At 55.7% G+C, this 26291-nt stretch overlaps 1 protein-coding gene and 1 long non-coding RNA gene across 3 annotated transcripts; both read right to left on the reverse strand.

The window, feature by feature from the left end:
- Positions 1-2948: 2948 nt before the first annotated feature.
- On the reverse strand, positions 2949-12025 carry BBC3 (BCL2 binding component 3). Of its 2 annotated transcripts, none has more exons than XM_065920667.1 (4): positions 11879-12025; positions 7664-7952; positions 6047-6237; positions 2949-4063 (listed from the first exon to the last, which is right to left on the reverse strand). In XM_065920667.1, the coding sequence occupies exons 1-4, from the start codon at positions 12008-12010 to the stop codon at positions 3947-3949; spliced, it is 729 nt and encodes a 242-aa protein (XP_065776739.1). In that variant the 5' UTR covers positions 12011-12025; the 3' UTR covers positions 2949-3946. The 2 variants fall into 2 exon arrangements, with proteins under 2 accessions (XP_065776739.1, XP_065776740.1); XM_065920668.1 differs by lacking the exon at positions 11879-12025 and adding an exon at positions 10642-10778.
- A 9152-nt stretch (positions 12026-21177) lies between these two features.
- Positions 21178-24091, reverse strand: LOC136158840 (uncharacterized). The gene is made up of 4 exons (XR_010661372.1): positions 23946-24091; positions 22872-22993; positions 22499-22607; positions 21178-21780 (listed from the first exon to the last, which is right to left on the reverse strand). It is a non-coding gene; the product is annotated as an uncharacterized lncRNA (long non-coding RNA).
- Positions 24092-26291: the final 2200 nt, after the last annotated feature.

Genomic DNA, 26291 nt, shown 5'->3' on the forward strand with positions numbered 1-26291 from the left:
TGAAGGTAGCGTTATGTTTGGTGGAGGAGGTGCTGAAATTAGCAAATGAAATGGTTCTGCCAGGCCTCTCCACTCCATATCCCACTTCTCTTGTCTCTGGTATGCTTAATAACCAAACTTAGGTTTTCAGTGGAACATTCTAGTGAACAGGGGCTACTCAAAAAAGCCTTGTCCTAGACGTTAAGGATCCACCTGCCAATGCAGGCAACCTGGATTTGATCCCTGGTCCAGGAATACCCTACACACCACGGAGCAGCTATGCTGGAGTGCCACAACTACTGAGCCTGAATTCTAGAGCCCCTGAGCTGCAATTGGAGGAAGCTGGTGCACAGCAGGGAGAACCCAGTGCAGCCAAAAATCAAAAAAATACAAACTTTTGGCCCCATCACAGCCCTACATTCCATGATTTCCCTCTGCGCTGCAGACCCTTTTTGTCAGTTTCTTGCATTTTATTGGTAAGTATAAATGTCCATCTATTGAGGCGTCCCCTACTTGTCCCTGTACAGGTGGGGAAATGTAAGTTTATGTTTTAGTTGGCAGTCAAAAAGAGTGTGATAACAGTTGAAGTCCTCACACTACCCACCTGATACCTTTGAAAATAATTAAACCAGCTAAATTGCTTGAATCCTCACAGCAACCTTGGGGGTAGATACTGTTGTACCCATATCACTGATAAGGCAGCAGCCTCATCCACCCAAGTCGGGTAAATAGAGAAAAAAAAATTTTTTTTTCCTTTTATTTCTGACTGTCTAAAGCAAAAAAATACATGTCTAAGGACTTCCCTGCAGGGGGGCCTGGGTTTCATCCCTAGTCAGAGAACTAAATCCTGCAAGCTGCAGCTAAGACCTGGCACAGCCGAGTAAATACATATTTTTTTAATTTTAAAAGTTAATACTTGTGGGCATTTGTAAGGGGTGTTGATATGCTCCGTAGGACAACTACAGCATGAAATGATGGGAAGAAGAGGGTGAGCGGGACTGTGTTGGCAGAGCCTCTGCGCTGTGACATGACACCATCCATAGATAACGAATAGGTAAGGATATGTTTGTGATCCCCAGAGCAATACTAAAAAATGCTGATACACCTAAAGATACATTTAAAAGAATTCTTAGAAAGTATTCAAGTAATCTCAAGAGGAGGCAGGAGAGAGGAAACACAAAAACCTGATGAAAACAAAGAAGAAAAGGACCTAATCCAAACAGGTCAGTAGTTCAATGAGGGGACTTCCCTGGTTGTCCAGTTGTCAGGACTCCCAGCTTCCACTGGGCCTGGAGTGATAAATTTCAAGTTCATTCCAGTTCACTGCTGTCTGTTCTATTGTGTGACCGCAGACTTGATTTACCCTTTAAAATGATGGCTCTTGCTACTTAGGTGGCGGCTTTGTGTCTTGCCAGCACTTGGACACCTGTGGACGTCCCCTTCTTTTTATTTCTGGCTGTGCTGGGTCTTCGTTGCTGCACAGGCTCTTTTCTATTTGCGGAGTGTGGGGGCTCCTTCCTAGTTGCGGTTCTTGGGCTTCTTTTGGGGAGCACGGGCTCTAGGGTGTGCGGGCTTCAATTGCTGTGGCACCTGGGCTCAGTAGTTGCGGCTCCCAGGCTCCAGAGCACGGGCTTAGTAGTTGAGGTGCACGGGCTTAGTTGCTCGGTGGCATGTGAGATCCTCTCAGCTCAGGGGATCGAAGCTGTGTCTCCTGCACTGGCAGCTGGATTCCTTACCACTGACCCACCAGGAAAGCCCCAAACATCCACTTGTGAGACACCCCGGAAGGCACTTATTGCCATAGGCAGGTACATCCTCAGCTTGACAAGGTTTTGCCAAATTCCTGTCCAAAAGGATGGTTCGTGTTTCTGTTTCCCTCAGCCTGCCCCTTGAGAAGAGCCATTTTTGGGGAATGCCTTGGTGGTCCAGTGGTTAGGATGCTGCTTTTCCACTGCAGCGGGTGCACATTCGATCCCTGGTTGGGAAACAAAGGTCCACATGCACCACACCCCCCGCCCCCAAAAAAACGTTTTCTCTGAACTGCCCCTTTACTAGGACACCCAGGGGGAGGGGCAAGGCTGGGTGGGGTCTGAGCCTGTCTGGGCCAGAAGATGCCACAGGAGAAACATTTGGCCCATTACCCTGTTTTCTGGAAGATAGCAGTAGAAGCGGTCCTTGTATTTTCCTTTTTTCAGGGGTGGCCATACCACTTTGCCCTTGGGATCTTAGTTCCCCTGACCAGGAAAGGAACATGGGCCCCCTGCAGTGGAAGTGAGGCATCCTAACCACTGGCCCACCAGGGAAATCCCTCCCCTTCTTGTGTTAATTCAACACAGGGTTTTGTGCTTTTAATTTGGCTGTACCTAGTTGTGGCATGCAGGAATTTTGGTACATAGGATCTAGTTCCCTGACGAGGGATCGAACCCAGGCCCCCTGCATTGGGAACGCGGAGTATTAACCACTGGACAGCAAGGGAAGTCCCTCCCCTTGTATTAATTCAACACAGGGTTTTTTTGTTTGTTTTTTCTACACGGGGTTTTAACGCTAGGTTAGAGGATGCTTGGGCTTCCCAAGTGGCACTAGTGGTGAAGAACCCGCCTGCCAGTGCCCACCAGGTCTGTCTCAGGGTTGACACGTTCCCCGGGGCTCCTCACGGTGGGACTTCTGAGTAAGTTAAAGGTCATTCACTCATTCTGTGAATCTCAAGCCCCCTGATGTTTTATCCAATAGGAATAAAGTGAGAAAGTTCCCCAAAAGCCCTGTCTTCTCAGGGCTTAGCTTTTAGTGGGAGCCCAGGAGGGGTGCATGAAGGTTGGTCTCCCATAATGTCTCAGAGACTTCCTTTAACCAGAGTGACAGACACCCCAGGGTGCTCCAGGCACTGCCCTGCCACCTCCTCCCAGACGAGGGTCACAGGCTGGGCCCAGGCCCCACCGCGGGGAAGGAGAGCTGACAAGAGTAGAGTATCCACTGTTCCAATCTGATTTTATTGAAAAGGAAACATACAAAAATCATGTACAAAAAAAATTAACCAAACATGTACAGAAAATTCATTCCGGTATCTACAGCAGCGCATATACAGTATTTTACAGGCTGGGCCATCCCTCCCCGCTCCCAGACTCCTCCCTCTTCTGAGATTTTCCCCCCCTCCCTGACTCCCCGTCTCCCCCCAGCGCTTCGCCCTGGGGACTAAGGCTGGGGCGGCTTTCGCCAAAATATCCCACCCCCCAAATGAATGCCAGTGGTCACACGTGCTCTCTCTAAACCTATGCAATGGGATTGATGGGGGGGGGGAAGCGGGGGGTGGTCGCGGGCAGAGCACAGGATTCACAGTCTGGGCCCCTCCTGGCCACCCCCAGATGAAGGTGAGGCAGGCATGCCCACCACCCGCCGGCTGGCTCAGGGAAGATGGCTGGGCGCTGGGCCGGGGCACCCGTCAGGACGCACCCCACTCTCTGGCTCCAGGAGGCTAGTGGTCACGTTTGGCTCATTTGCTCTTCATGGGCCCCCTCCCCGGGAGGAGGGGGGGAAGCACCAGGGGCCTGAGGCCAGGCCCAAAGTGAAGGAGCGCTGGGGGGAGAGACCCCCGCCCCCCAGTGTCACCGCTGCAGCTGGAATGGGCAGCCAGCACCAGCAGCCTTTCCTGAGATGGTGGTGGACGGCAGAGGGGAGCAGCGCAGGCCCTGCCCCCTCGGTCCCCGCCGCCTTCAGACGCCGAGTCCGTCAGCCCTCTCTCCCCTGGCCCCTCAGCCAGGGGCCCAGGAGTCCACGTCTCCATCAGTGCTCCCCGGGGCTAGGCCGGGGCTGGGTCGGGAGTGGCTGCCCTGGCCCGCCCCTGGGTTGGGCAGGGCTGTAGTCCAGTATGCTACATGGTGCAGAAAGAGTCCCCCGCGCTGGCCAGGGCGTCAGGAGTTGGGAGGGTCCTGCCCCCCCGAGTCCGCGACGTCCACCGGGCGGGTACAGGCACCTAATTGGGCTCCACCTCGCGGGCTCCGCGGCCCCCGGGGAAGGGCAGGAGTCCCATGATGAGATTGTACAGGACTCTCCAGGGCGACGGGCGGTGTCGCTGCTGCTCCTCTTGTCTCTGGGAAGGGAGCAGAGAGGAAGTTAGGCCAGAGACTCCGGGGTGGGGTGCGCAAGGGGGTCAGGTTCTAGGGCAGCGAGGAGGTAGGCACAGTCCCTCCACAAACCCACTGAGGGCCATCCTGTTATCAGTTCATTGGGTCATCTCCTGGCCTGGAAGAGACTAGGAGGGAGAGGATGTGGATGAGGCCCTCAGCATAGGGCCTGTGCATATCAGCAGACTCCTAGTCCCTAGTCTCCAGATGAAGACAGTCACCGACCGAAGTCACCCGGGCTTGAGGGGTAGGCTGGACCGCAGCCCACCTGCCCTCCCATTGAAAGCTGATGAGACACACAGAAGGGAGCAGACAGCCCTCCTGTCTCAGCGATTCTAGAACACTCTGCAGGAACTGGGAACTATTCAGTGCTGAAGCTATACAAAAATATGTTTGGGCCAAGCGAACCCCCAGCCCTTTCCCGAGTGGCAGGGTGAAGGCTGGGGGCAGCCTCTGGGACCATCTCAGTTCACAGTGCTAGGAAAGCAGAAATGAAGGAAGCTAGATAGAAGAAAAGGCTGCCCTCCAATAAAAATCAACAATATTCAATATTTATGGAGAGCTACAGTTCTCTCCACTCTCTGTGCTGAGTGGAGGCCTAGGTCCTGTGCCAAGGAACTAATCTCATCCCCACCAGATGGGAAGAAGAAACCCATTTTACAGATGCGAACAAGAAGCTCAGATCTTCATGGGTGCCTGGGGGTGGGCTGCCTGGTACCAGTTTGTCTCTGCCTCAGTCCCCACAGAATTTTCCAGCCAAGAGAAGGTGACCAAGGGGCACATGAGATTGGCAGAAATGCCACCATCCCACTGTGGTGTGCCACTTGGCACAGTCACCTTGCTGAGCAAGCCAGCTATCATTTATCAAGGCTAGGGGCCAGCAGACCACCCAGGTATCTACTGTGGAGACACACGTGTGTGCCTGGAGATATGCATTTTTTGGAAGAGCCAAAAGAAATAACAAAAAAAGTAAATTACATTAAAAAATTTGAGACACTTCTGGAATATCCTAAATACCCACCAATGAGAAAATGAAGACGGATACTACATGGTGATCCAATGGAATGCTATGCGATGTGGCAGTGAAAATGAATGAACTGAAGCTCCCTTGCCCACGTGGATGTATCTCATGCATAACACTGAGGGGGTGGGAGCAGCTTTGAGAGGAACACACCAGATCACGTTTATTAAGTCTGAAACGCCTCGCAATTCTAAGTATTGTTTGTGGCCTGGTGAATGTGTTGTAAAAGAATCAACACCCGCGGACCAATGGGACAAGCCAATCTGTGAGGTTTCCTTTGAAAGCGGGGAGGGGAAGAGGGTCAAGGGGCTTCGCAACATCCGGTTTTTGTTTTTTTCCTCGAATAAGCAAGCAGTGTGGCTGTAATGTTCAGGTTGGACAGAGCAGGGTGGTGGGCGCCCGGGTGTCTGTTATTCTCCGTTCCACCGCCTCAGGCTTCAAGGATCTGGTTGTAATGAGAGGCCTGGCCGCGCGCCCGGGGGCGGGGCCTCCGGCGGGGCGGAGCTCCAGGCCCCGCCCCCAGCCCCCCGGGAAGCGCGGTGGTGCGCCGCCGCCGCCGCCGCAGCCGCCGCGCGGGCGGGTTGGAGGGGCGGGCGCGGCTGCGCCGCCGCTGCTGACTCATCGGCTATAAATAGCCCGGGATATATGAGCCGCTCCACCGAGCGCCGCCCTTAGTCCCCGCGGCCGCGGGCCCCGGGCACGCAGCGGTGCTCGCGGACGCTCCGGCCCCGACCCTCGCCCGAGCCGTGCCGGCCGCGGCACTGGCCCTTCGGCGGCGGCTCGGCGACCACGCCGCCCCTCCCAGCTGCCTGTCCCCGGCGCGACCCCGCCGCGCAGGGCAGCAGCTGCTGCACATCTGGCTGGGCCGCCGCAGCCCCCTCCCCGGCGGGAAGTCCCACCTGCCGTCTACCCCTCCCCCAGCACTCACCCGCCGCTCGTACAGCGCGTTGAGGTCGTCCGCCATCCGCCGCAGCTGGGCCCCGATCTCTCGGGCCCACTGCTCCTCCTCCCCCCGGACTCCCGGGGCCGCTTGGGTGGGGCCGCCCGCCAGGGCCCCCGGGGCGCTCGGCACTGGCGATTCCAGGTGCTGCTCCGCGGGCGAGAGTGAAGGCTGAGGACCTGGGAAAAGCCGGGGCCGGGGTCACACCCACCACCCCTCTAAGGCCCTGCAGTGGCCCGGAGGAGGGCCGGCTGGCTAGGACTTGCTTCTCCCTTTTCCCGTCGCCTGACTTCTCTTCGGATCCCCACCTCATCTCTAGCGATGCCACTTTGCCAGCCCTCTTAAGAGCTAGATTTCTTACCTCTACTCCCCGAGGGAAAAAAGAAGTCCTGGGGAGGCCTTCCTGGGCTCACCTGTCTAGCCAGTTACCACCCCACTCCCCGTGTTAGTCTGGAAGTGCTTCCTCTTGTCCTACCAAAGTTGTTTGTTGATGTTTAGGTCGCTCAGTCGCGTCCGACTCTTTTTGCGACCCCATGGACCGTGGCCGGCCAGGCTCCTTGCAAAACGATTGCCAAATTTTGACTGCTCTACTCAACCGACAGGGAAACTGAGGCTCCCCCTAGGAAGTGGCCCAAGGTCACACAGGGATACGGGGACTGACTACACCCCGAGTCACAAGCCTCGGGTCTCCTGCCCTCTAGTGTCCAACCACAGTGAGGCCACACCCCCGGATGTGGCAAAGGCCTGCAAACCAGAAGGCCGGCCCGTGGCCCCCTGTGAGCCCGGAGGCTAGGATGCGGGACGTCCCCGCGCACTTTCTGCGTTCCTCTGACGTCTCTTCCTCCCTGTCACGCCGGGTCCTGAGGGATCCCTGAGAACTAACCTCAGGGCCTCAGTTTCCATGCCTGTGACTCTGGTCTAGGAACCGGGTCTCCTCCTGCCTCCGCTGGCCAGGGAAGTCTGCCCTCTCCTGACCTCTCCAGGTTCCGGGGACAGGTGGGGAGGGGAGCGGGGACAACCTCTCCCTTGCCACCGTACGGGCCGGCCGGGCACCACGGAGTTAACAGCCCAGCAGGCAGGGGACCTTTAACCCTTCCCTCCCCAAGACCCGCCCCCCCCACCCTTTCCCCTAGACAATGGCCCCTCCCCCTCCTTCCTCCTCTCCGGCTGCGGAGAGGGCGGGCCCTGGGCAAAGAGATGCAGATAAAGGCACCAGGCCACCCTCGACCCCTCCCCGAAGTCCTGAAGTGACAGTCCCCTCTGCCCACACTTTCTCCAGCTGCAGTCCTCAAGGGGCTCCGGGGACCCAGACCTGGAGAGGGTGGGGGGCTGGAAAACAGCTGTTGCCCGGGGCCCGGAAAAGGCCGTGGGCTGCAGCTCGCGGACTGCAGTCCGATTCCAGGAGGGACTTCCCAGTTGGCCTCCCCCCACCCCCCAACCTCCCACTCCGTCTTCCTGCTTCTTGCAACACAAAGACCACACTGGCCACACCCTCCCGTGGCCCGGCCGGCTCGCCACCTCCCCCGACTCACTCCCCTTTCCTGGGTTCCTCGGGGTCTCTCTTTTCCCAGCTCCCGGCATCTCGGGTGCGGGGCAGGCACTCACCGTCGGGTCGCGGGCCTCGGGGCCGGCTGCGGGGACCCCCAGGCCAGCGGGGGGCCCCCAGGGCAGCGGTGACGGCGGGCGGGGCGGTGGGGGCGCAGAGGTAGGCGGCGGGCAACAGGGCGGGGGCAGCCGGGGCAGCAGGCAGGCCGGGTTCGCAGAGGCCGCAGGACACCGCCGAGGGCACCAGGCGGCTGAGCGGGAAGGGGCGCGGGCCGTCGCGGGCCAGGCCCTCTACGGGCTCCGGGGAGCTGCCCTCCTGGCGTGCTCGGGCCATGGCGCTCCCTGGGGCCTGCGGGACAGGGCAGAGGGGTGCGGTCAGCAGCGGGGCAGTGCAGGGGGAGCCCCACGAGGTACCCACCCCACGCGGGGTACACAGGGCACCCCACCTCTGCCTGCATGGTGGGCTGCAGCAGCCCACCAGGGTCCAGGACACACAGCTGTAATGGAGGGGGCTATAGGTGTGTGTGATGGGCCCTCAGATACCCCCGTCCCGGGGCTGACCCCAGGCCCAGCCAACTCAGAGAGCCTCCCCCGAACATGGAGACCGGCATACAGGAGGGATCAGGGACGCGGAGGCACAGGATGGTTCTCACAGCAAGGACAGGGGCTCATGCAGGTCCCAGACTTGTAGGCCTGTCAGCAGTGTGAGTTTAAGGGCTGACAGCCCCCCAACACAAAGTCACCCAACCTGGGACTCACACAGGGCCTGGGATGGCAGGGTTAACTTTTGGAACACAGCAATGGGTGCGCGCGCATGCACACACACACACACAGACACACACAGAGGGCAGCCAGGCACTGCGATTGCTCACACAACAAACACCAGGACTCACACAGGACCAAGAGGGGGTGTATGTGGAGGGTACACAACACACACAGAGGGCTCACGCAGGACTGGCCCGCCCGACCTCCCACTGGGCCTCCTATTTGTACCTCAAAACACTGAGACGGTCCCAGGACACACACACACACATACACACAGACCACGGAACAGCTATCCACACGCTGCATGCTGGCTGGTACACCCCAGCCCCTCCATCTCAAAAACAGATACACGAACTGTCAGGATCTCACCCACTGACCCGCTGGTAATATGCCCACGGAGCCACAGAGACTCACAATGCGGCCGTCACAAGCACAGACAGACACACCAGCTGGGCCACTGTCACTTCTCAGGCACACGTGCCCCTCCCCATAAGGCACCCGCAACAGATAAGACCTACACCCCTCAGGACTCACACACATATCAACACAAAACAGACCTCCACGGACACACAGGGACCCGTACAACTGCAACACACCCACTTGTCACCAACTCTCAGATCCCGGGACACATGTAAAGCAGGCACACATGTCATCAGATCTAGATGAATCGCCACATGCCAGCAACAACACGGACAGCAGACATCAACCCACCCTCCTCCTTCAACCTCCAAACACCATTACCAACTGTCAGCCCTGGACACGCGCACACACACACTACAGCTAATCCCACACTGGCCTGGCAGGGCGCACACCTAAAGCACCCTCAGAAAACACTGGTCTCACGTGACTGACATAAACACTACACACACGCAGCCCACATGACACATGAGCCAGCCGATCACAGAGACAAGCCCCTCAGACTCAACACACGCACTCTGTCTCTCTCTCTCTCTCTCTCTCTCTCTCACACACACACACACACACGCACACACACACACACACACACACACGGGCTCAGACACATCCCTGTACAAGAAGCTGCCAGCAGCACCTACTGACTGCTCTGCCGAGACCCCACAGAGCCTAGCTCCTTAATTCCCAGACGCGGATCCCAGACACACAAGCCAAACACAGACTGAGACAACCCCCCACCACACACACACACACACACACACAACGCAGAACTCACACAGACACCTGGACAGAAAATAGACATCCGCAAACGCTGAGCTGAGCCAGATGCCCTGGAGATAGACACAGACACAGTCCACACAGACAAGACACACAAGCACTCACAAACACAGCCCGTCGGGCAAGATGCACACGTAAACACACAAACAGCTCACTCCGGCAACGCACACACACACCACAGCGCAAGCAGGCAACCGGGAGCCACAGACTCACCCCCAAACAGCACACAGAGACAACTCTCAGAACACACACAAGTACACCACACACATCAACACAGCGCCCAGCCCTCAGGCGCCGCAGCACACACGGAGAGAACCCCCTCACACACACACACGGGGACGGCGCCGCACACCCTGACGGGGCCACAGCCCCAACACGCCCCGGGACCGGCACAGCCACTCCCTGCAGACCCCAGCACAAACTCGGAGCCAGACACGCGCACACACCCAGGCGAGACACCTGCAGATCCACCACCCCGCACACGCGCGCTCCCACGGCGGGCCCAGACGCCCCCCTGCGCTGTCATAGTCCCCCCCCACCACGCCGCCGCCGCCGCCACGTGCGCCCGCCCCGCCCGCCAGGCGAGCGCGGGGCCAATAACCGGCTGTTGCTGGGGCGCAGCCCCCGCCCGCAGGAGCCGCAGACTCCTCGGCCCGCGAGCCGCCCCCTGTCGCCGCCCCCAGCGGGCGCGCGCTCGGGGTGTGGCCGCCCCTCCACGCCGTCCCCCCCACCCCACCCCCCGCCCCTCCGGGACTGCAGGGGCCGGGGCAGTCCGGGGCGACTTACTTCCCCGGGCCCGCACTGGCCGCCAGGGGGCGCTGCCGAGCCCGCGCCCCATTGTTTGTAAACAAACCCGCCAGACCGCGGAGGCACCTGCGCTCTTGGACCCTCAGTGCCTCCTGCCCAGGGTCCCCAGCCTCGTGGAGGGTGGGGAGGGCAGGGAGAGAGGGGAGCCCGATGTAGCGACGCGGCGCGCCCTCGCCCCGCACTGTCTCTCCGAGTGCACTCCCGCCACCTCCTCCAGGGAGCCCACCCGGCCTGGCCAATCGCGGCTGGCGGGGATTCGGGATGCGCACACTCACCCCGGGGGCATGAACACGCCGGAGGGGATGGCGATGGGGGGCGGGCGGCTTCCTTCAGGAGGGCGCGCCCGCCGAGCGCCGCTCGTTGCGGCTGGTGCCGCTCTAACTGCAGTGGCTGTTGCTGTTGCTGCCGCAGCTGCTCCTCGAACCGCAGGCGCGTCCGCGTCCTGGTCACTGCTACTGCTGCCGCTGCCGCTGCTGCTGCTGCTGTCGCTGTTGCTGCCGCCGCCGCCAGGCGCCCGCTCGCATGTGGCTCGCGCCGCGTCTCAAGCCGCCCGGCGGATCCCGGGCCAGCTCGGCGGCCGCCCCGCCCCGCCCCGCCCCGCCCCCGCCTGGCGGGTCCCACGCCCCGCCCCCGAGTGACGCCACGGCCCGGCCCGCCCGCCGCGGACAAGTCGGGACTTGCAGGCGCGCGCCGCGCCCCCTACCTCGGCGCGGGGGGTTTCCCTGCAGCCGGGGGCGGGGCAAGGCTTGGGCCTGGGGGCGGAGGCGCGCCGATCGGCCTTCCGGACGGGCGGGACAGCTGGACACGCACACACTGACACACTGACACAGTGACTGGGACCCACAGACACACACCCCGAGACGTGTGTGCAGGCTGACCGCCCGGCGCTCCAGGGTACACAAAGCCACGTGCGTCGGGGCCACGGGGCCAAGCCCACTCGCAGACACGCCAGATCCACTCCCTGGACAGGGGCGTGGACGCACAAACTCACGTACTGACGGGGCACTCAACCATTCAGGCACAAATACATACATAACACGACTTCCTAACAGTTTCACTGGGACTCCGTGTCACAGACACAGAAGTTGCACAAACATCGGCACTGCTGAGCACACCTAGGCTCACAAACCAATCATGTTCACAAGCTCTGTTCAGGTACCCACAACACACAAACACACAGTGGTGGACCCACACAGACACCCACTAAGAGCTTGTCTTGTCGGCAAACCGAAACTTCCTGATAGGCAGAGCAGGACACACACATACACACACACACACACACACACACACATACACACACGACACCTGTCCCTGGGACACTTGGACACACTGCTTGATCTACAGTGTGTAGAAACACCTATAGGGACCCCCCCCCAGCAGTTCACACACAAACACACCCCCATCAACTCATAGCTGACACATGAAAACTGTCAAGAAATTGACCCTCCCGGACACAGATCAAGTCAGACATAAAAAGACAGACTCCCCCAACAGAAAGTCACAAAGTCACACCTGTGACAGGTTCCTGCTAACTGGCCCGCTGCTGGGACACGCTCCAGAACATGTGCACCTGTCTGCACTCACCACGAATCTGGTGAGGGACCCAGAGGGAGAAGAAAGCCCCAGGCAGCTGGCACGGGACATGCCCGGGCAGCCTCTGCAGTGGCTCTCACCCGGGGTTTTCTGCCTTTCAGTTCCCTTTCCTTTCTCAGTCTCCCTTCGTCACTGCTTCCCCCACTCTGATGTGGTGACGCGAGGTGGTGTCTAAAGCTCCGGGGCTCTGTCGCCTCTGCACCCTCCATTCCCTTTGCATCATACCCCAAACCCCACAGCGTCATCAGAGGGCAAGTAGCCTCTGAGTACCCAGCAGAGAGGGGCTTGTCCAGGTTCTCAAGTGTGGCCAGATGCTTCGATTTCCCAAGAGCAGAGAATGCAGGTCTCACGTGTGATCTCCCTCCTTCAAATACTGGGGACCAGTTCACCCTCCCTCTCTGCTTCCTTTCCTTCATTCACTCAATCATTCATTCATTGACCTTTTCTTCCTGTCTTTCGTCCAGTGTGTTTCATTTTTCTTTTTCTTTTTTCAATCTCTTTATTTATTTATTTTGGCTGTGCCACCCAGCTTGTGGGATCTTAGTTCCCTGACCAGGGGTTGGACCCAGGTCCTTGGCGGTGAAAACAGTGTAGTTCTAACCACTGGACCAGATCATCAGGGAATTCCCCTTCCAAACTGTGGGTCATGACCCATGTGTGTGAACCATGTATTGTGAAATCACTGGTGTGGATCTTATTCTGAATTCACTGAGATGTATTTACATACCATAGCATTTACTCTTTTTACGTGTATAGTTTGGGGAGTTGGGACAAATGGACACTGTTGTACATCACCACATCCAAATTTGAACCCTGTCTATTGCCCTCTGCAAGACTTCTCTTGTGCCCCCCCTTTTTTATTTTTTGATATTTTATTTATGTATTTATTTGACTGTGTAAGGTCTCAGTTGCGGCGCACAGGACCTTTGATTGTGGCATGTGTGCCTTTGTTGTGGCATGTGGGTTGCTGCAGGCAAACTCTTAGTTGCCACATGTGGGATCTAGTTCCCTGACCAAGGGTTGAATCCAGGTCCCCTGCATTGGGAACACGGCGTCTTAGCCACTGGACCACCAGGGAAATCCCCCCTTGTGTCCCTTTATAGTCAGTCCCTTCTGCCTGCAACTTTAGTGGCTCTTGATCAGACAAAAAAACAAAACAAAACAAAATAATATCATTTTTAAAATGTTGAAGTCAAAGGAAAATATTGTTTTTGTGAAAATTTTATTATCGCGGTTACATACCAAGTCACAAAGAAAATGGATGTATTGCTGCCTATAGATCGAATTTAAAGGCGTTTTAGAAATGCTTCTTTAGACATTTATTAAATGAGATCATGCGTGGAAGTCAGTGAGTACAGTGTCTCATATGTATGTGCATGTGTATATGCTCATATGATAAGTGCCTAATAAATGTTAACTCCAGGGAGCTTTCCAGGTGATGCTAGTGGTAAAGAATCCACCTGCCAGTGCAGGTGATGTAAGAGACATGGGTTTGATCTCTGGGTGGGGAAGGTCCCCAGGAGGAGGTCATGGCAACTCACTCCAGTGTTCTTGCCCGGAGAATCTCACGGAGGGAAGAGCCTGGCAGGCTATAGTCCATGGGTTCACAAAGAATCAGACACGACCGAAGTGACTAAGTACGCGTGCACACACTCTATCACTAGTATAACTAATTATTGTCAATGTTTGCTCGACCTGGAAGTGATGCAATCAGGAGAAAGGTTCATGGATCAGCCTGTACATCTTATCCACTGGCCAATGCCTTAAAGCTGCCTTGTCTCAGGCTGGATACCAGGAGGTCACATGTGCTGGAATGTTCTTCTGAGAAGAAAATGAGGGTGAAGGAATCTTGCTTGGTGAGTAAGAGTGGGAGAGGAGGAGAAGACCAAGAATCTACCAGGCCACAAGCAGTGGTACCAGTCAGGACCCTTCCCATGATCTAGTCCAGATCCTGTTCCAAATTCTGGCATCCTCTCACCCACCAGACCAGGGGTCTCAAACTCAAGGCCATCATGAAATAAATGAGAGAAATGAGTCCAATGTAAGACAACAGGGCATGGTGGGGACTGTGGCTAAATGGAAAAAGCATGTGTCTTCTGGAGGCCTGCAAAGTCAAAATTAGAAACTATATGAGCGGGCTTGCCTGGCTCCAGTGGTTAAGAATCTGGCTTACAATGCAGGGGACACTGGTTCGATTCCTGGTCTGGGAAGATCCCACATGCTGTGGGGCAACTAAGCCTGTGCACCGCAACTACTGAGCTTGTACCCTCGAGCCTTGGAGCCACAACTACTGCAGCGCAGGTGCATAGACCCTGTGCTAGGCAACAAGGGAAGCCACTGTAATGAGAAGCCTGAGCACCGCAACTAGTAGCTCCCCCTGCTTCCTGTAACTGGAGAAAGTCTGTACAGCAACAAAGACCCAGCACAGCCAAAAATAAAAAATAAATAAAACTTAAAAACCCTATATGGGCAAAAAAAAAAAAAACTGTGACTGGCTGAAGGGCTTCCTTTTTGAGACCCACATCCTATGGGCCCAAGGAGGGATAAGCCCCAACCTCCACCTTCCAGACTAAATTTTCCCACCACCACCACCCCAGCAGATCTCCTGAGGGACCCAGGGACTCCCTCCTCTAATTTTCTGAAGAACCATTCCCTCCAACCCTGCCTCTGATCCCTGCTCCCCTGGAGAGGGGACAGAGGGTTCTGAGGCTCTGAGGGGTCACCAATACCTTTGAGAGAGGACGAGCAACAGAGGCAAATAGAAATATAGAAACAGGAAGACTCAGACCAGGGGAGTGGAGGGAGTCAGAAAGAGCCAGGGGGAGACCAGGTGGAGAGAAAATAAGAGGGGTCAGGATGGGTTGGCTGAGGGTGGGGGAGGTCAGGCTTGGCAGAGAGCAAAGTTTTGCTTTTCGGCCCAGCGGCATGCAGGATCTTAGTTCCCAGACCAGGGATGGGACCCATGCCCCCAGCAGTGGAGGCGCAGAGTCCTAACCACTGGACCCCCAGGGAAGTCCCTAGAGCAGTCTGTTAATCTCCTCTCTACTGACAAGTGAGGTCCAATGTGTCTTTGTTGTGGGGACTGTCTGGTGATTTGTAGGATATTTAGCATTCACCCTGACCTCTATCCCCTGGAGGCCAGTAGCGGCCCCTCCCTTTGTGACAATCAAAAATGTCTGCCAAAAAAAAAAAAAAAAAAGGTCTGCAAACACTGCTTAATATCACCCACATGCATGCTAAGTTGCTTCAGTCGTGTCCGACTCTTTGCGACCCTATGGACTGTAGCCTGCCAAGCTCTTCTGTCCATGGGATTCGCCAGGCATGAATACTGAAGTGGGTTGCCATGCCCTTCTCCAGGGGATCTTCCCAACCCAGGGATTGAACTCTCGTCTCTTACATCTCCTTCATTGGCAGGCAGGTTCTTTACCACTAGTGTCACATGGGAATCACCTGGGGGAGACAAAAATCACCCAGGTTGAGAACCACTGGCTAAAAGAAAGTCACCAGGATCTCCATAACTGAGGCCCATTCCCTCCTCCCCCAAGAATGCACAGAATCTCACCCATGAGCTGGTGCTCTATAGACTTGATGGCCTGACCTAGAATCCCCAGCTCTGCCACCTTCGGCCTGTGTGACCTTGGGCAAGTGGTCCCATCTCTGTTCCTTGATTAATTTCCTCACCTGTGAGTCAGGACGGCACAGGTCCCTACCCCAGAGGATTCTTCTGAGTAAGAAGGTCGGTAAAAATGAAGCACTGGGCTCTAATGGATCCTTCATACATCATTTCTCTGACCTGTGTGGAGGGAGCTATTGATTCTCTGAGAATCCAGACAAGATCTTCCAGCTAAGACCCTCAGGCTGGGGCAGGGGTTTCAAGTCCGGCCAGTGGGCCAGCCATTAATGTGTTTCACTGGCTGGCCATTGAAATGTTGAATGTTTTCTTTATATATTTTGAATGTTTTCTTTATATATTTGGCTGCACTGGGTCTTTATTGTAGCATGTGAGATCTAGCACCCCGACCAGGGATCGAACCTAGGCCTCCTGCATTGGGAGTGCGGAGTCTTAGCCACTGAGCCACCCGGGGAAGTCTCTTATTTGGACTATTAATGCCTCTCAAAGGGACAGTCAACACAGTGAAGATATACAGCGTCCAGATTTTGGAATCAGGCTGCCTAGGTTCAAACGATGACCTTGAGGAAGTAGCTTCCTCCTTCTGAGCCTCAGTTTCCCCACGTGTACAAAGACGATCGCCATAGGACCCCAACTTCAGTGTGAAGATTAATAAATGAGTTCCGATTTGTAACGCAGGTAGGACAGTATCGTATCGGGCAGTGCTGGGCTCCATGTGAAGTGCTGGGTGAAGAAAACAACGTCCCAGCTAGTTTACTGCGGACCCGCAACCTGCCCCGGTATCTAGAATGCTGTTCCGGGGAAGTAGATTTCTCAGTACGCGAGAGGGAGTTGAGAAGGACTTAACTTTTCAGAGCAGGCGCTGAGTCCTGGCTTTCCGCGGTGGGGAGGGGGGGCCTCCCGGGTCCCCTCAGTGCGGCCGGCCTCCCAGGCCCCGGGGTTGGACTGGAGCCGGGTGGGGGCTGGGCGGGGGCGCCGGAGTCCGCAGGGTCCGAGCGGCCGGCGCGTGTGAAGGTTACCGCTCCCCGGCGGGGCGGGGGCCGCGCGCTGTTGCTGGGGTCTGCGGGGCCTGCCCGCGCCCGCGCCCCCCCTCCTTCCCGGCCAGCCAGTGAGCGGTACCCGCCGCCGTTGCCAGGGGAAACTCGCCGCCCCGTTACCCAGCAACAAGCCTGGCCCAACCAGGCGCGAGGACCCCCCAGGCCCCGCCCGCCGCTGCCCACCGCGTGCCCAATGCCAGGCGGGCAGAGCCGGCCCGGCTCCCGGAGACGGCGAGCGCGCTCATTGGCCGCCGCCGCGCCCTCCCGCCCGCCCGCCCGGATCTGGGGGAGCCCTCGGCGCGGGGGGCGGGGAGGCGGGCCCCGGGGAGCTGCCGGGCTCACTGCCTGCAAGCCTGCGGCCGGCTGGGGTGAGGCCCGGGCTGGGCACTGCCGCCCCCCGCTTCCCGCCCCCCCCCCCCGCCCGGCCCGCCCCGTACTCGCACTCCCCGGCGAGGATGGGCACTTGGGATGGGCCGAAAATAGGGGCCGCGCATCCCGTTCCTCCCCAGGACGGCACGCTGGAGTCGGCCTTGTGGAAACAGGGAGCAAGCCTCCCCTTCTCAGAGGAAGACCTGGGCATCCTGACCCCGCAAAGATAGGAGCTGGTTGTCTGCACAACATGCTCCCCCAGACCCTCCCCAATCAGGATTTAGGCATCTTGACTTTAAAAAAAAAAAAAAACAGGGGATGGGGAATCTCTTCCAGAAAAAGATCCCATAAAAATAGGGGTCTCCCCTTCTCCCCAAAGGACTCAGGCATGCCCTGTCCTGTGACAACGAGGATATGAACCCCTCCCCACCCCCCAAGGGATGCTAGTTTTCCAGTCCCTGGAAAGAAGCATTCAGGAATTCAGGATGCCCCCAGAAGGGAACCCAGGCAGGTCTGCTTCTGAGAAAGTTGGAACTGAGCTCCCCACCCTCACAGGAAGCAGGACTCGGGTCTTTGGGCCATAAGGCAACCAAGATGTCTCAGAGTCCCTGGGCATCCTGGCGCCTCACCATGCTGATCCTGGGAGACCCCACATCTACACCAGTTACCAGACTCTCAGGTGTCCAGTTCAGCCAGAGTACCACCTCCCCAGCCCCGAGGGGTAGGCTGCGAGCTCGCCTCCCCTCCGAGTCATTTCCCCCAGGGTCTAGCTTGTTGATCTCCCAGGACGCAGGCATCTGACCCCACAGCCACGCCCTCTGCTCCCTGGCACTCAACCTCCTCCCTCCCCCCACCCCGCACAGGCCAAGAACCCAGGAGTCGAAGCCCCAAGTGTCACAGAGCCCCCTCCCCCCTCCAGGCACCTGGCGAGGTGACCCAGCCCCTCACAGTGTGCAGGGGGTCCCTTCCAGGTCCTGGGGCCCTGGGATGCCCAGGACCCTAGGTCTGGTAGATCCTGTCTCCCAGTGCTTTTAGTTGGCCACCAGGGATCCGGGACTGCGAGCCTGCAGCCTCAAGGGACCCTGATGTGAGCGCCCAGGCTACTCCAGAGAGGCTCGGATTCCTCAGTCCTCACCCCCAGGAGACCCAGGCAGCCGAGCCCCCAGCTCCAGACGCGGGTTGAGTCCAGGTGCGGCCCGCCCCTACCCCGGTACCTGGGGAGGGGGGGGCGGAGTCGAGGATTACTCAGCCTCCAGAATGAGGCGATGACATCATCCTGGGGGGGGGTGACTAATGGCCGCGCGGGGGGGGGGCGGGGAAGTTTACCCGGTAACAGCGGCTGCCGCGCGGCCCCGCCCCCGGGGAAGGGCCGGGAGAGGGAGGCAGAAGCACACTCACACACACACACACAAACATACACAAGCCCACTTAGCATTCCCCCTCCCCCCGCGCATCCCACATCACACACATCTGACTGGGGCAAGGGCAGGGATGAGTGTGTGTGCGTGTGACTGGTTTGTGTACTGGAGAGTTCTCTGTCCGTCCGCTGGGCTACTGTGCAGTGTGTCCAGGGGTTGACTTATCTGAGCTGTGTTTGTTTGAAGTTGTGGTGTGGGACTGTGTCAGTGTACTGTTGTGTATCAGTTGATGGTTTGTGTTAGAGGGGTGATACTGTGTGATGGCATTTGTCCCACGGGGTGGCTCCGACTCTGCGATTGTGTGTCTGTGCGCCATTTGTATGATATCTGGGCATGTTGTGTGTGAGTGTGATGGTGTATCTGTGTGTGTGTGTGTTCGTGTGCCGTTTTGTGCAACTTCCTGGTGTGCATAGAGGAGATGATGTATGTCCCTGTGGCTGTGTTTGCGTGACAGTGGGACTGGATACGCATTGGAGTGCTGTTGCACGTTAGCAGAAGTGTTTGTGGACCTGCTGTGGTTGTATGCAAGTGTCACACTGTGTGGTTGCATCACTATGATTGTGTCTGTAATGCTGTGTGATGGTGGAATTGTGTGTGTATAACATCATGGTTGTGTGTGTGTGTGCACAAAGCCTCACATCCTTGGGATTATCTAGGCCACTCTGTACCTCAGGGGAATTGTGTTATTTTGTGTGGTATCTTGTGTGTCACTGTGACAGTGTGTGCCTGCGTGCTTTGCTGTGTCAAGGGGAAAATGTGCACGCCTGTCACTGGTAGTGTGTGTTCGGACAAAGCTGTGCATAGCAGGATACTCTTGTCATTGTGCTGGAAATGCTGTGAGTCTGTGGGACTGTGTGTTACTGAGAGTATGTACCTCAGTGCAGTGCTCTGTGTCCTGATTATGTGTGTCCTTGTGATTGTGTTTGTCAGTGTGATGCTGTGTGTCCATGGGACTGTACCTTTGTTAATAAAGTTGTGTGTCTGTGCAGTCTTGTGTGACTGTGATTGAATGAGTAATTGTTGTGATTGTGTGTATCACTGCGATAATGTGTGTGCCATGACCACTGGGATGTGTGTGTCACTTATATTGTGTGTCCTAAGGTCTAAGTCCTGGAGAATGCATGGGTCTGGGCAACACTGGTTTCAGTGTGGTTGTGTGTTAGGGTAATGTTGTGTGTCATTGCGATTGTGGGCCTGGGCAGTGCTGTGTGTCCTGGAGCTGCGACTGTGTCCCTGAGATTTTGTGCGTCTGCGATGCTGTGTGTCTTTGCGTGTTCCTGGGGCCGCGTGTGTATGACACGATGTGTGTCGCTGTGGTTGTGTGCGTATGGGGGGCAGGCGATGCTGCGTGTCCCTGGGACGGGGTAAGTGTGTGAGCCACTGTGATTGTGTGGCCGCGTGCTTCGCTGGGTGTCGGGGGAAGGTGCATCTCAGGGCCTCCTGCCCGAGAACAGCGACGCTGCTCTCTGATTGGCTGCGGCCTCGCCAGTGAGAAGCTTCCGAATCCTGCGGTAACTTGGTAACTCGTAACTCGGCCGCCGCCGCCGCCGCTGCCGCCGCGGTGGGGATGAGGGGGTAGGGAGGGGCCCCGCCTATACCCCGCGGGGCCCGCCCCTGCACGCGACCCTAACCCCGAGTGCCCCTCCCGGATCGCCCTCACCCCACCGCTCCCCAAACTCACCTGGGTCTCTGCAGCCCTGACTCCATCTCCCTCTCCTTCCCCATCTCGGCCGCTCGCTAGTACTCTCTCCGCCTCTGTCGTCCCCGTTTGTTCGTTACCCGCTACGTGTGTGTCCTCGTTTGTCGCTTTCTCTTTTTGCCTGTCTCCCACCTCCCACCTCTCTCTCTCCCTGTCTCTCCCCCACCTCTCTCTCTCCTTGATCTCTCCCTCTCCCCATCTCTCTCTCCCTGTCTCTGTCCCTCCTGAGACTTTCTCGAGCTCTCTCTCCGTCTCCCCCTCCTCTGCCTCAGTCTCCCCATCTTTGCGTCTTGGCTCTGCCTCCCTCTCTTCCCCGTCCCCTTTCTCTCTCACTCCCACAGCCAAGCTCAGAATTCACTTTTCATTCTGCGGAGGGCAGCCCGGGGACCGACCATTCGCTACTTCACCCTCTCCCCTCCCCGCAAGCCCAGTCTTCAGCCAGCAGGCCCCCGCAGGGCAGACTTCAGGAAGGACTTCCCTCCCCGGTTCAGCACTGGAGTTTTATCGCTCGGGCCAGGCGGAGCCTCGGAGGCCCCATGGCTTCCGGAGGCGCCCGGGCGGGATGAGCTCACTGCAAGTTGGCTTGGATTTCATCAGCTTCCTCCGCCGGAGTTGCCCCCGTTCTTCGTCCCGCGCGGGCCGAGCCGGTGAATCCGCTGGGCGCCTGCTGCCCCCGAGCGGCGAAAGGAGGAAGCGCAGGCTCTGGCGTAAAAACCCAACCTTTGCAGTTCACGATGTCACCAGCTCACGAGTGCGGCAAATAGGAATCCATTTCATCCTCACAGTAACCCCATGAGACAGAGACTATTTTCTATCCCATTTACAATTGGGAAACTGAGGTCAGAGCCTTGAGGTCGGCCGCCTGAGGTCACATATCTCTAAAGGGTTCACATGTGAAAAGGGAATGCTAGTAATCACCCAGATGTCTGTCGTCATTTCTTCTTCTTCTTCTTTTTTTTTTTAAGATTTTTTGATGTGGACCATTTTTAAAGTCTTTATTGAATTTGCCACAGTACTGCTTCTGTTTTACGTCTTGGCTCTTGGCCGCCAGGCATGTGGACTTGCTCCCCGACCAGGGACAGAACCCACACCCCCTACGTTGGAAGGTAAAGTCTTAACCACTGGACCACCAGGGAAGTCCTTCATTTATTCTTATATTCAGCAAATATTTGACTTTCTATACCAGGCACTGTTACAGGCGCTGGGGACACAGGAGTGAAGAAAACAGACAAAAATCCCTGCCTGCCTGGGGCTGATACTCTAGTCTGGAGGAGATAGGCAGTGGATAATAAAATTAACAATACAAAGTGAGTCTCAAAGTAGATAAAAGAAGCAGGGAAGGTGGACCGAGAGTATTGAGAGTGGTCTTAATCACCACGGTGACCAGGGAAGATCTTCCAGAGAAAGTTATACTGGAGGAAGAGCCCAAAGGAGGGGCCCCTGCAGAGGGAAGGGCAGGTGCAAAGGTCCTGAGGCCAGAGTGGACATGTCCAGAAGAGACAGGAGCTTCTGTGGGGCTGGAAGGGCGTGAGTAAAGAGAGAGGGTGAAGTCCATACAGGATTAGATCGTGGTGAGGACTTTACTTTTCACTCGGAGTCAGGTGGCAGCCACTGGAGAGTTCCGAGCAGAGACGGGAGGTGAGCTGACTTCGTTCTTAAGGCGCCCCCTGGCGGCCAAGTGGGAAACCGGTTGTAAGGTTTTGGGCGGAGAGAGCAGAGAGCCCCGGGAAGATGCGATTGTAATAGGACAGGTTGGGATGGTGGAGGACTGGACCAGGGTGGGTACTGTGGAGTTAGGCTGAACGTGGAGCCGATGGAATTGGCCGAGGCATTGGGTGTGGATGTGTGGGAAAGACAGGAATTTAGAGGGTTTTGTCCTGAGCAGCTGGAAGGATAAAAAGGCCAGGATGATGATAATAATCATCATAATAATGGCAATTCCCACATTCTGTGCACCTACTATATGCCAAACTCTGTGACAACTCACCGCTTTACACACCCGTCCTGGTTAAATCCTTCTGACCATCCTGAGAAGTCAGAGGTGGAGGGGGGCAGTGTAGCATTCTCAATTTATTGACATTTTATTTTGAAAGTAGAGTCTACATGATTTGCTCAGTAGCTATGTGTGGATTTGATGGATAATAACAATAATAGCCTACACATAGAGTGTGTGTCTGGCACTGTTCTCAGCATTTTAACTGTATCATCTTATTTAATCCTCACAGCCTGCCATCATTAGCACCATGTTACATAAGCGGAAACCAAGGCAAAAAAGATTAAGTATCTTGTCTAAGCACAATACAACTAATAATTACAAAAACTTATTAGAAAGGTGGCCGTGTGGGCTCTGGGAGTCAGAAGGATCTCTTTGGATTCAAATCCTACCTGGATGTGTGACCTTGAACGGCTCACAAGGACTCCGGGTTTCGGTATCCTGCTTTATAAAATGGAGATTGCAAGAGTACCATTTTTATCAGGATTCGGGAATGAGTTGCTGAGGAACAAAAGAGAACCACAGAGAGACTTCACTGGCGGTCCAGTGGTCAATGCACTGGAACTCCACGCTTCCAATGCATCAATGCAGGGGGACGTGGGTTCGATCTCTGGTCTGGGAACTAAGATTTCTCATGCACCATGATAAGACAAACAAACACCCCCCCCCCCAACAACAACAAAACTCAGCCGTAAGAAAGACTTTAAATGTTAGTACAGACTCCTTTTGGGGCTTCCCAGGTGGCGCTAGTGATAAAGAACCCACTTGCCAATGCATAAGAGGTGCGGGTTCGATTCCTGGGTTGGGAAGATCTCCTGGAGAAGGGCATGGCAACGCACTCCAGTATTATTGCCTGGAGAATCCCACGGACAGAGGAGCCTCGAGAGCTATGGTTCACAGGGTCACAGAGTCAGACAGGACTGAAGCGACTTAGCAGGCACACACAGACTCTCTTTAAGGCCTGGGGCTACAGAGACAGGATCTTAAAACAATCCTGATAAAACAAATATTCAGTCAGTCAGCTCTGAGGGCCTGCAAGATGTGGTGCCCAGAGGGCAAAAGAACAAGATATAAGCTCAAAGGGCCTCAGAACACAGGAACAGAAAGCAGCAGACCCTCCCTACCTTTCCCTCCAGGGTGCAACTGCTGCAGAATATTTGAGCCCTCCTGCGCAGCATGGCTTATCCATTTTTGTCTAAAGGTATCTGTCCTGTTCTTCGTCCCCATATAAGGAAAGTACACATACCTCATCCAATCAGCAAAGGACTTGCAAGCTGTCTAGCCCATCCTTTTGTTCCCTGGTTATAAAAACAGGCAAATGACCCATATTCCTTGTCGTGCTCCCTCGGGCTGGCCCGCTGTTCCAACAGTGTCTCCCACTCTGATAAATTCTATTCTCCTCTTGTTCTGCCTCCTGTCTGAAAATTCTTTTCCAACCCACCCAGGGACCATGACACAAGGTTTGAGTCTTGTGAGGACTCCTCCAGGCAGGACTCCCTGATTGCCTCCTTGCTTCCCCAGGCTCACAGGAGTTCGTCCTTCCTGTACTTCTGCCTGTGCAGTTTGTGTCAGGGAATATGCCTCCAGTGCCTCTTATTGGGCCTGGATGGGCCTGCCTCAGCCTCCCTTTCTGTCTTACAGCTGGGAATGGAGCCACCATACTCCCTTCCTTCACCCGGGACACGGCTGTATTCACCTGGCTTGCCCCCACGTTTCACTCTGATCGCTACTGACATGTCACCTTCTCTGAGAAGCCTTCCAGGGCCATCTTTGTCCCCTCACTCTGCCTTATTTTGCTCCCAGCTCTCCTTTTACATATTCATTTGTTTAGCTACTTACAGTCTGTTTTCTTTAGTTGAAAGTCACCTCCGTGGCGGCAGGGACATAGCTGTACCTTCTACTTTCCATTTCACAGATTGAAAAAAAAAACAACAACAAAACAACACATCAAGGCTCCTCCGCAAAGCAGGTTTCACGGTTCCAGGACTATTTATTGAATGAATGCGTCCGGGTGGAAAGCGGCGGGGAGTGCGCCACACCGCCCCCTGGTGGCGAGTGGGAAACTCGCACCGCGGAAGTAGCCTGCAGGCTGTCCAATTTCCTACAGACGTTCAGGCCCTCTGTTATTACCTATGTACTAATGCTAGGACGTAACTCCATTTCACGTTAAACACAAAGTATTGCTTGCGATTATGTTTTGAACTTTCAAATTTTCCTTTTAAAATGTTTTAAAACGTTGCTTCAACTGAGGCATAACTTCCGTACTTTCGTAAGGCTCACAAATCCCACACGTGAAACTCCATGTAAGTACACCCTGCCCAGGGTCCGAGATGGGGGATGCAAGACACAGACATTACCCCAAGGAGCTTCCCTCAGACCCCCTCTAGTCACTGTTCCCCCGGGGGAGCCATTATCCTGAATGCTAACAGCAGAGGTTAGTGTTGCCGCTTCCAGAACTTCAGACACACGGCACCATGCCCTATGCGCCCATTCTGTCTGTCTGGCTCCTGTCACTCGGCTTCATGTTTGTGCCATTCACCATGTTGCCGTGCATCGTTAGAGGCCGTGTGTTTTCTGTTTCCCTTTTGGCTGCGCCTCGCTGGCACGTGGGATCTTAGTTCCCTGGCCAGGGATTGAACCCACAGCCCCCGAGTTGGAAGCGCAGAGCCTTAACCACTGGACCACCGGGGATGTCCCTGTTTTCATTTCTGTATAGTATTCCTTGGTGGGAAAACACCACAGTGTGACTATCCACTTGGCTGACAGGCATTTGAGTTGCTTCCTGTTTGGGGTTGGGTTAGTCTGCTTAGGGCTGCCATAAGAAAGTAGCGCAAACTGGATGGCCAAAACAACAGATAGTTGTTTTTTCAGAGTTCTGGAGGCTGGATGTCTGAGATCAAGGTCTCGGTGGGGTTGGTTTCTTCTGAGGCCTCTCTCGTTGGTTGGTAGAGGGCCACTTTCTGTGGATTTCAGTGGTCTTGTGTGTGTGTGTTTTGACCTCCTCTTATTCATTTTTTTAGCCTCAGCACAGGGCTTGTGGGATCTTAGATCCCCTACCAGGTATTGAATCCACGCTCCCTGTGTTGGACGTGACGAGTCTTAACCACTGGATAGTTGGGAAGTTCCCCTGATCACCTCTTCTCATAAGAACACCAGTCATCCTAGACTAGAGTATATTCTAATGACCTCACATTCACGTAATTACCTTGGCAAAGGGCATCTGTCTCAATGAGGTTACACTCTGGGATCTTCAGGTGGGGGTTAAGACTTCAAGATATACATTTTCAAGTGACACAACTCAGCCCCTAAGAGGGGCTTTATTATGTTAAAACTGCTGTTAACATCCTGATCCATGGCAGACCTTTTGGGGCGCACACGTGTGAGGTGCATGAACGCTCAGTCACTTCAGTCGTGTCCGACTCTTGCGACCCCATGGACTGTAGTCCACCAGGCTCCTCTGTCCATAGGATTCTCCAGGCAAGAATAATGGAGTGGGATGTCCTCCTTGATCCCAGGCTAGATCAGGTGCTCCTCAAGGCTGACCCTGCCAAGGAGGGCTTCCTTGCTTCCTTTTTTTGTAAATTATTCATTTATTTGGCTGCACTGAGTCTTAGCTGGGGCATGTGGGATCTTCCATCTTAGTTGCAGCATTTGGGATCTAGTTCCCTGACCAGGGATTGAACCCGGTCCCCTTGCACTGGGAGTCTTAGCCACCGGACCACCAGGGAAGTCTCAAAGGAGGCTTCCTGGAGGAGGTGACATCTGAGCTGAGCTCTGAAGGATGAACACTTAACCAGAGGAAGAGGCTGCGAAGGGTGTTCCAAGCAAGAGGAACGACTTATGTCCAAGGCCCAGATGAGGGAGAGCATGTTATTTTCAAGAAGCTGAAAATATTGTTGTGCATGGCCAAAGGAGAGTTTCTCAGCGTCGGTTCTATTGACTTTCAGGGCTGGATAAGTCTTTGTTGTGGGGGCGGTTCTGTTCATTGGAGGATGTTCTGCAGGTTCCTGGAGTCGACCCAATAGATGCTAGGGGGACCCTCTCCCTAATCTTCCCTAATCCAAGATGATCTGGGCTTCACCTCTTTGCTCTAACCACATCGGCAAAGCCCCTTTATTCCAAACAAGGTCACAGTCTGGGGTTTTAGTTGTGATAACCAAAACTGTCTCCAGACGTTGTCAAATG

This window comes from Muntiacus reevesi, chromosome 2 (assembly GCF_963930625.1).
Source record: "Muntiacus reevesi chromosome 2, mMunRee1.1, whole genome shotgun sequence".
Taxonomy (NCBI): Eukaryota; Metazoa; Chordata; class Mammalia; order Artiodactyla; family Cervidae; genus Muntiacus; species Muntiacus reevesi.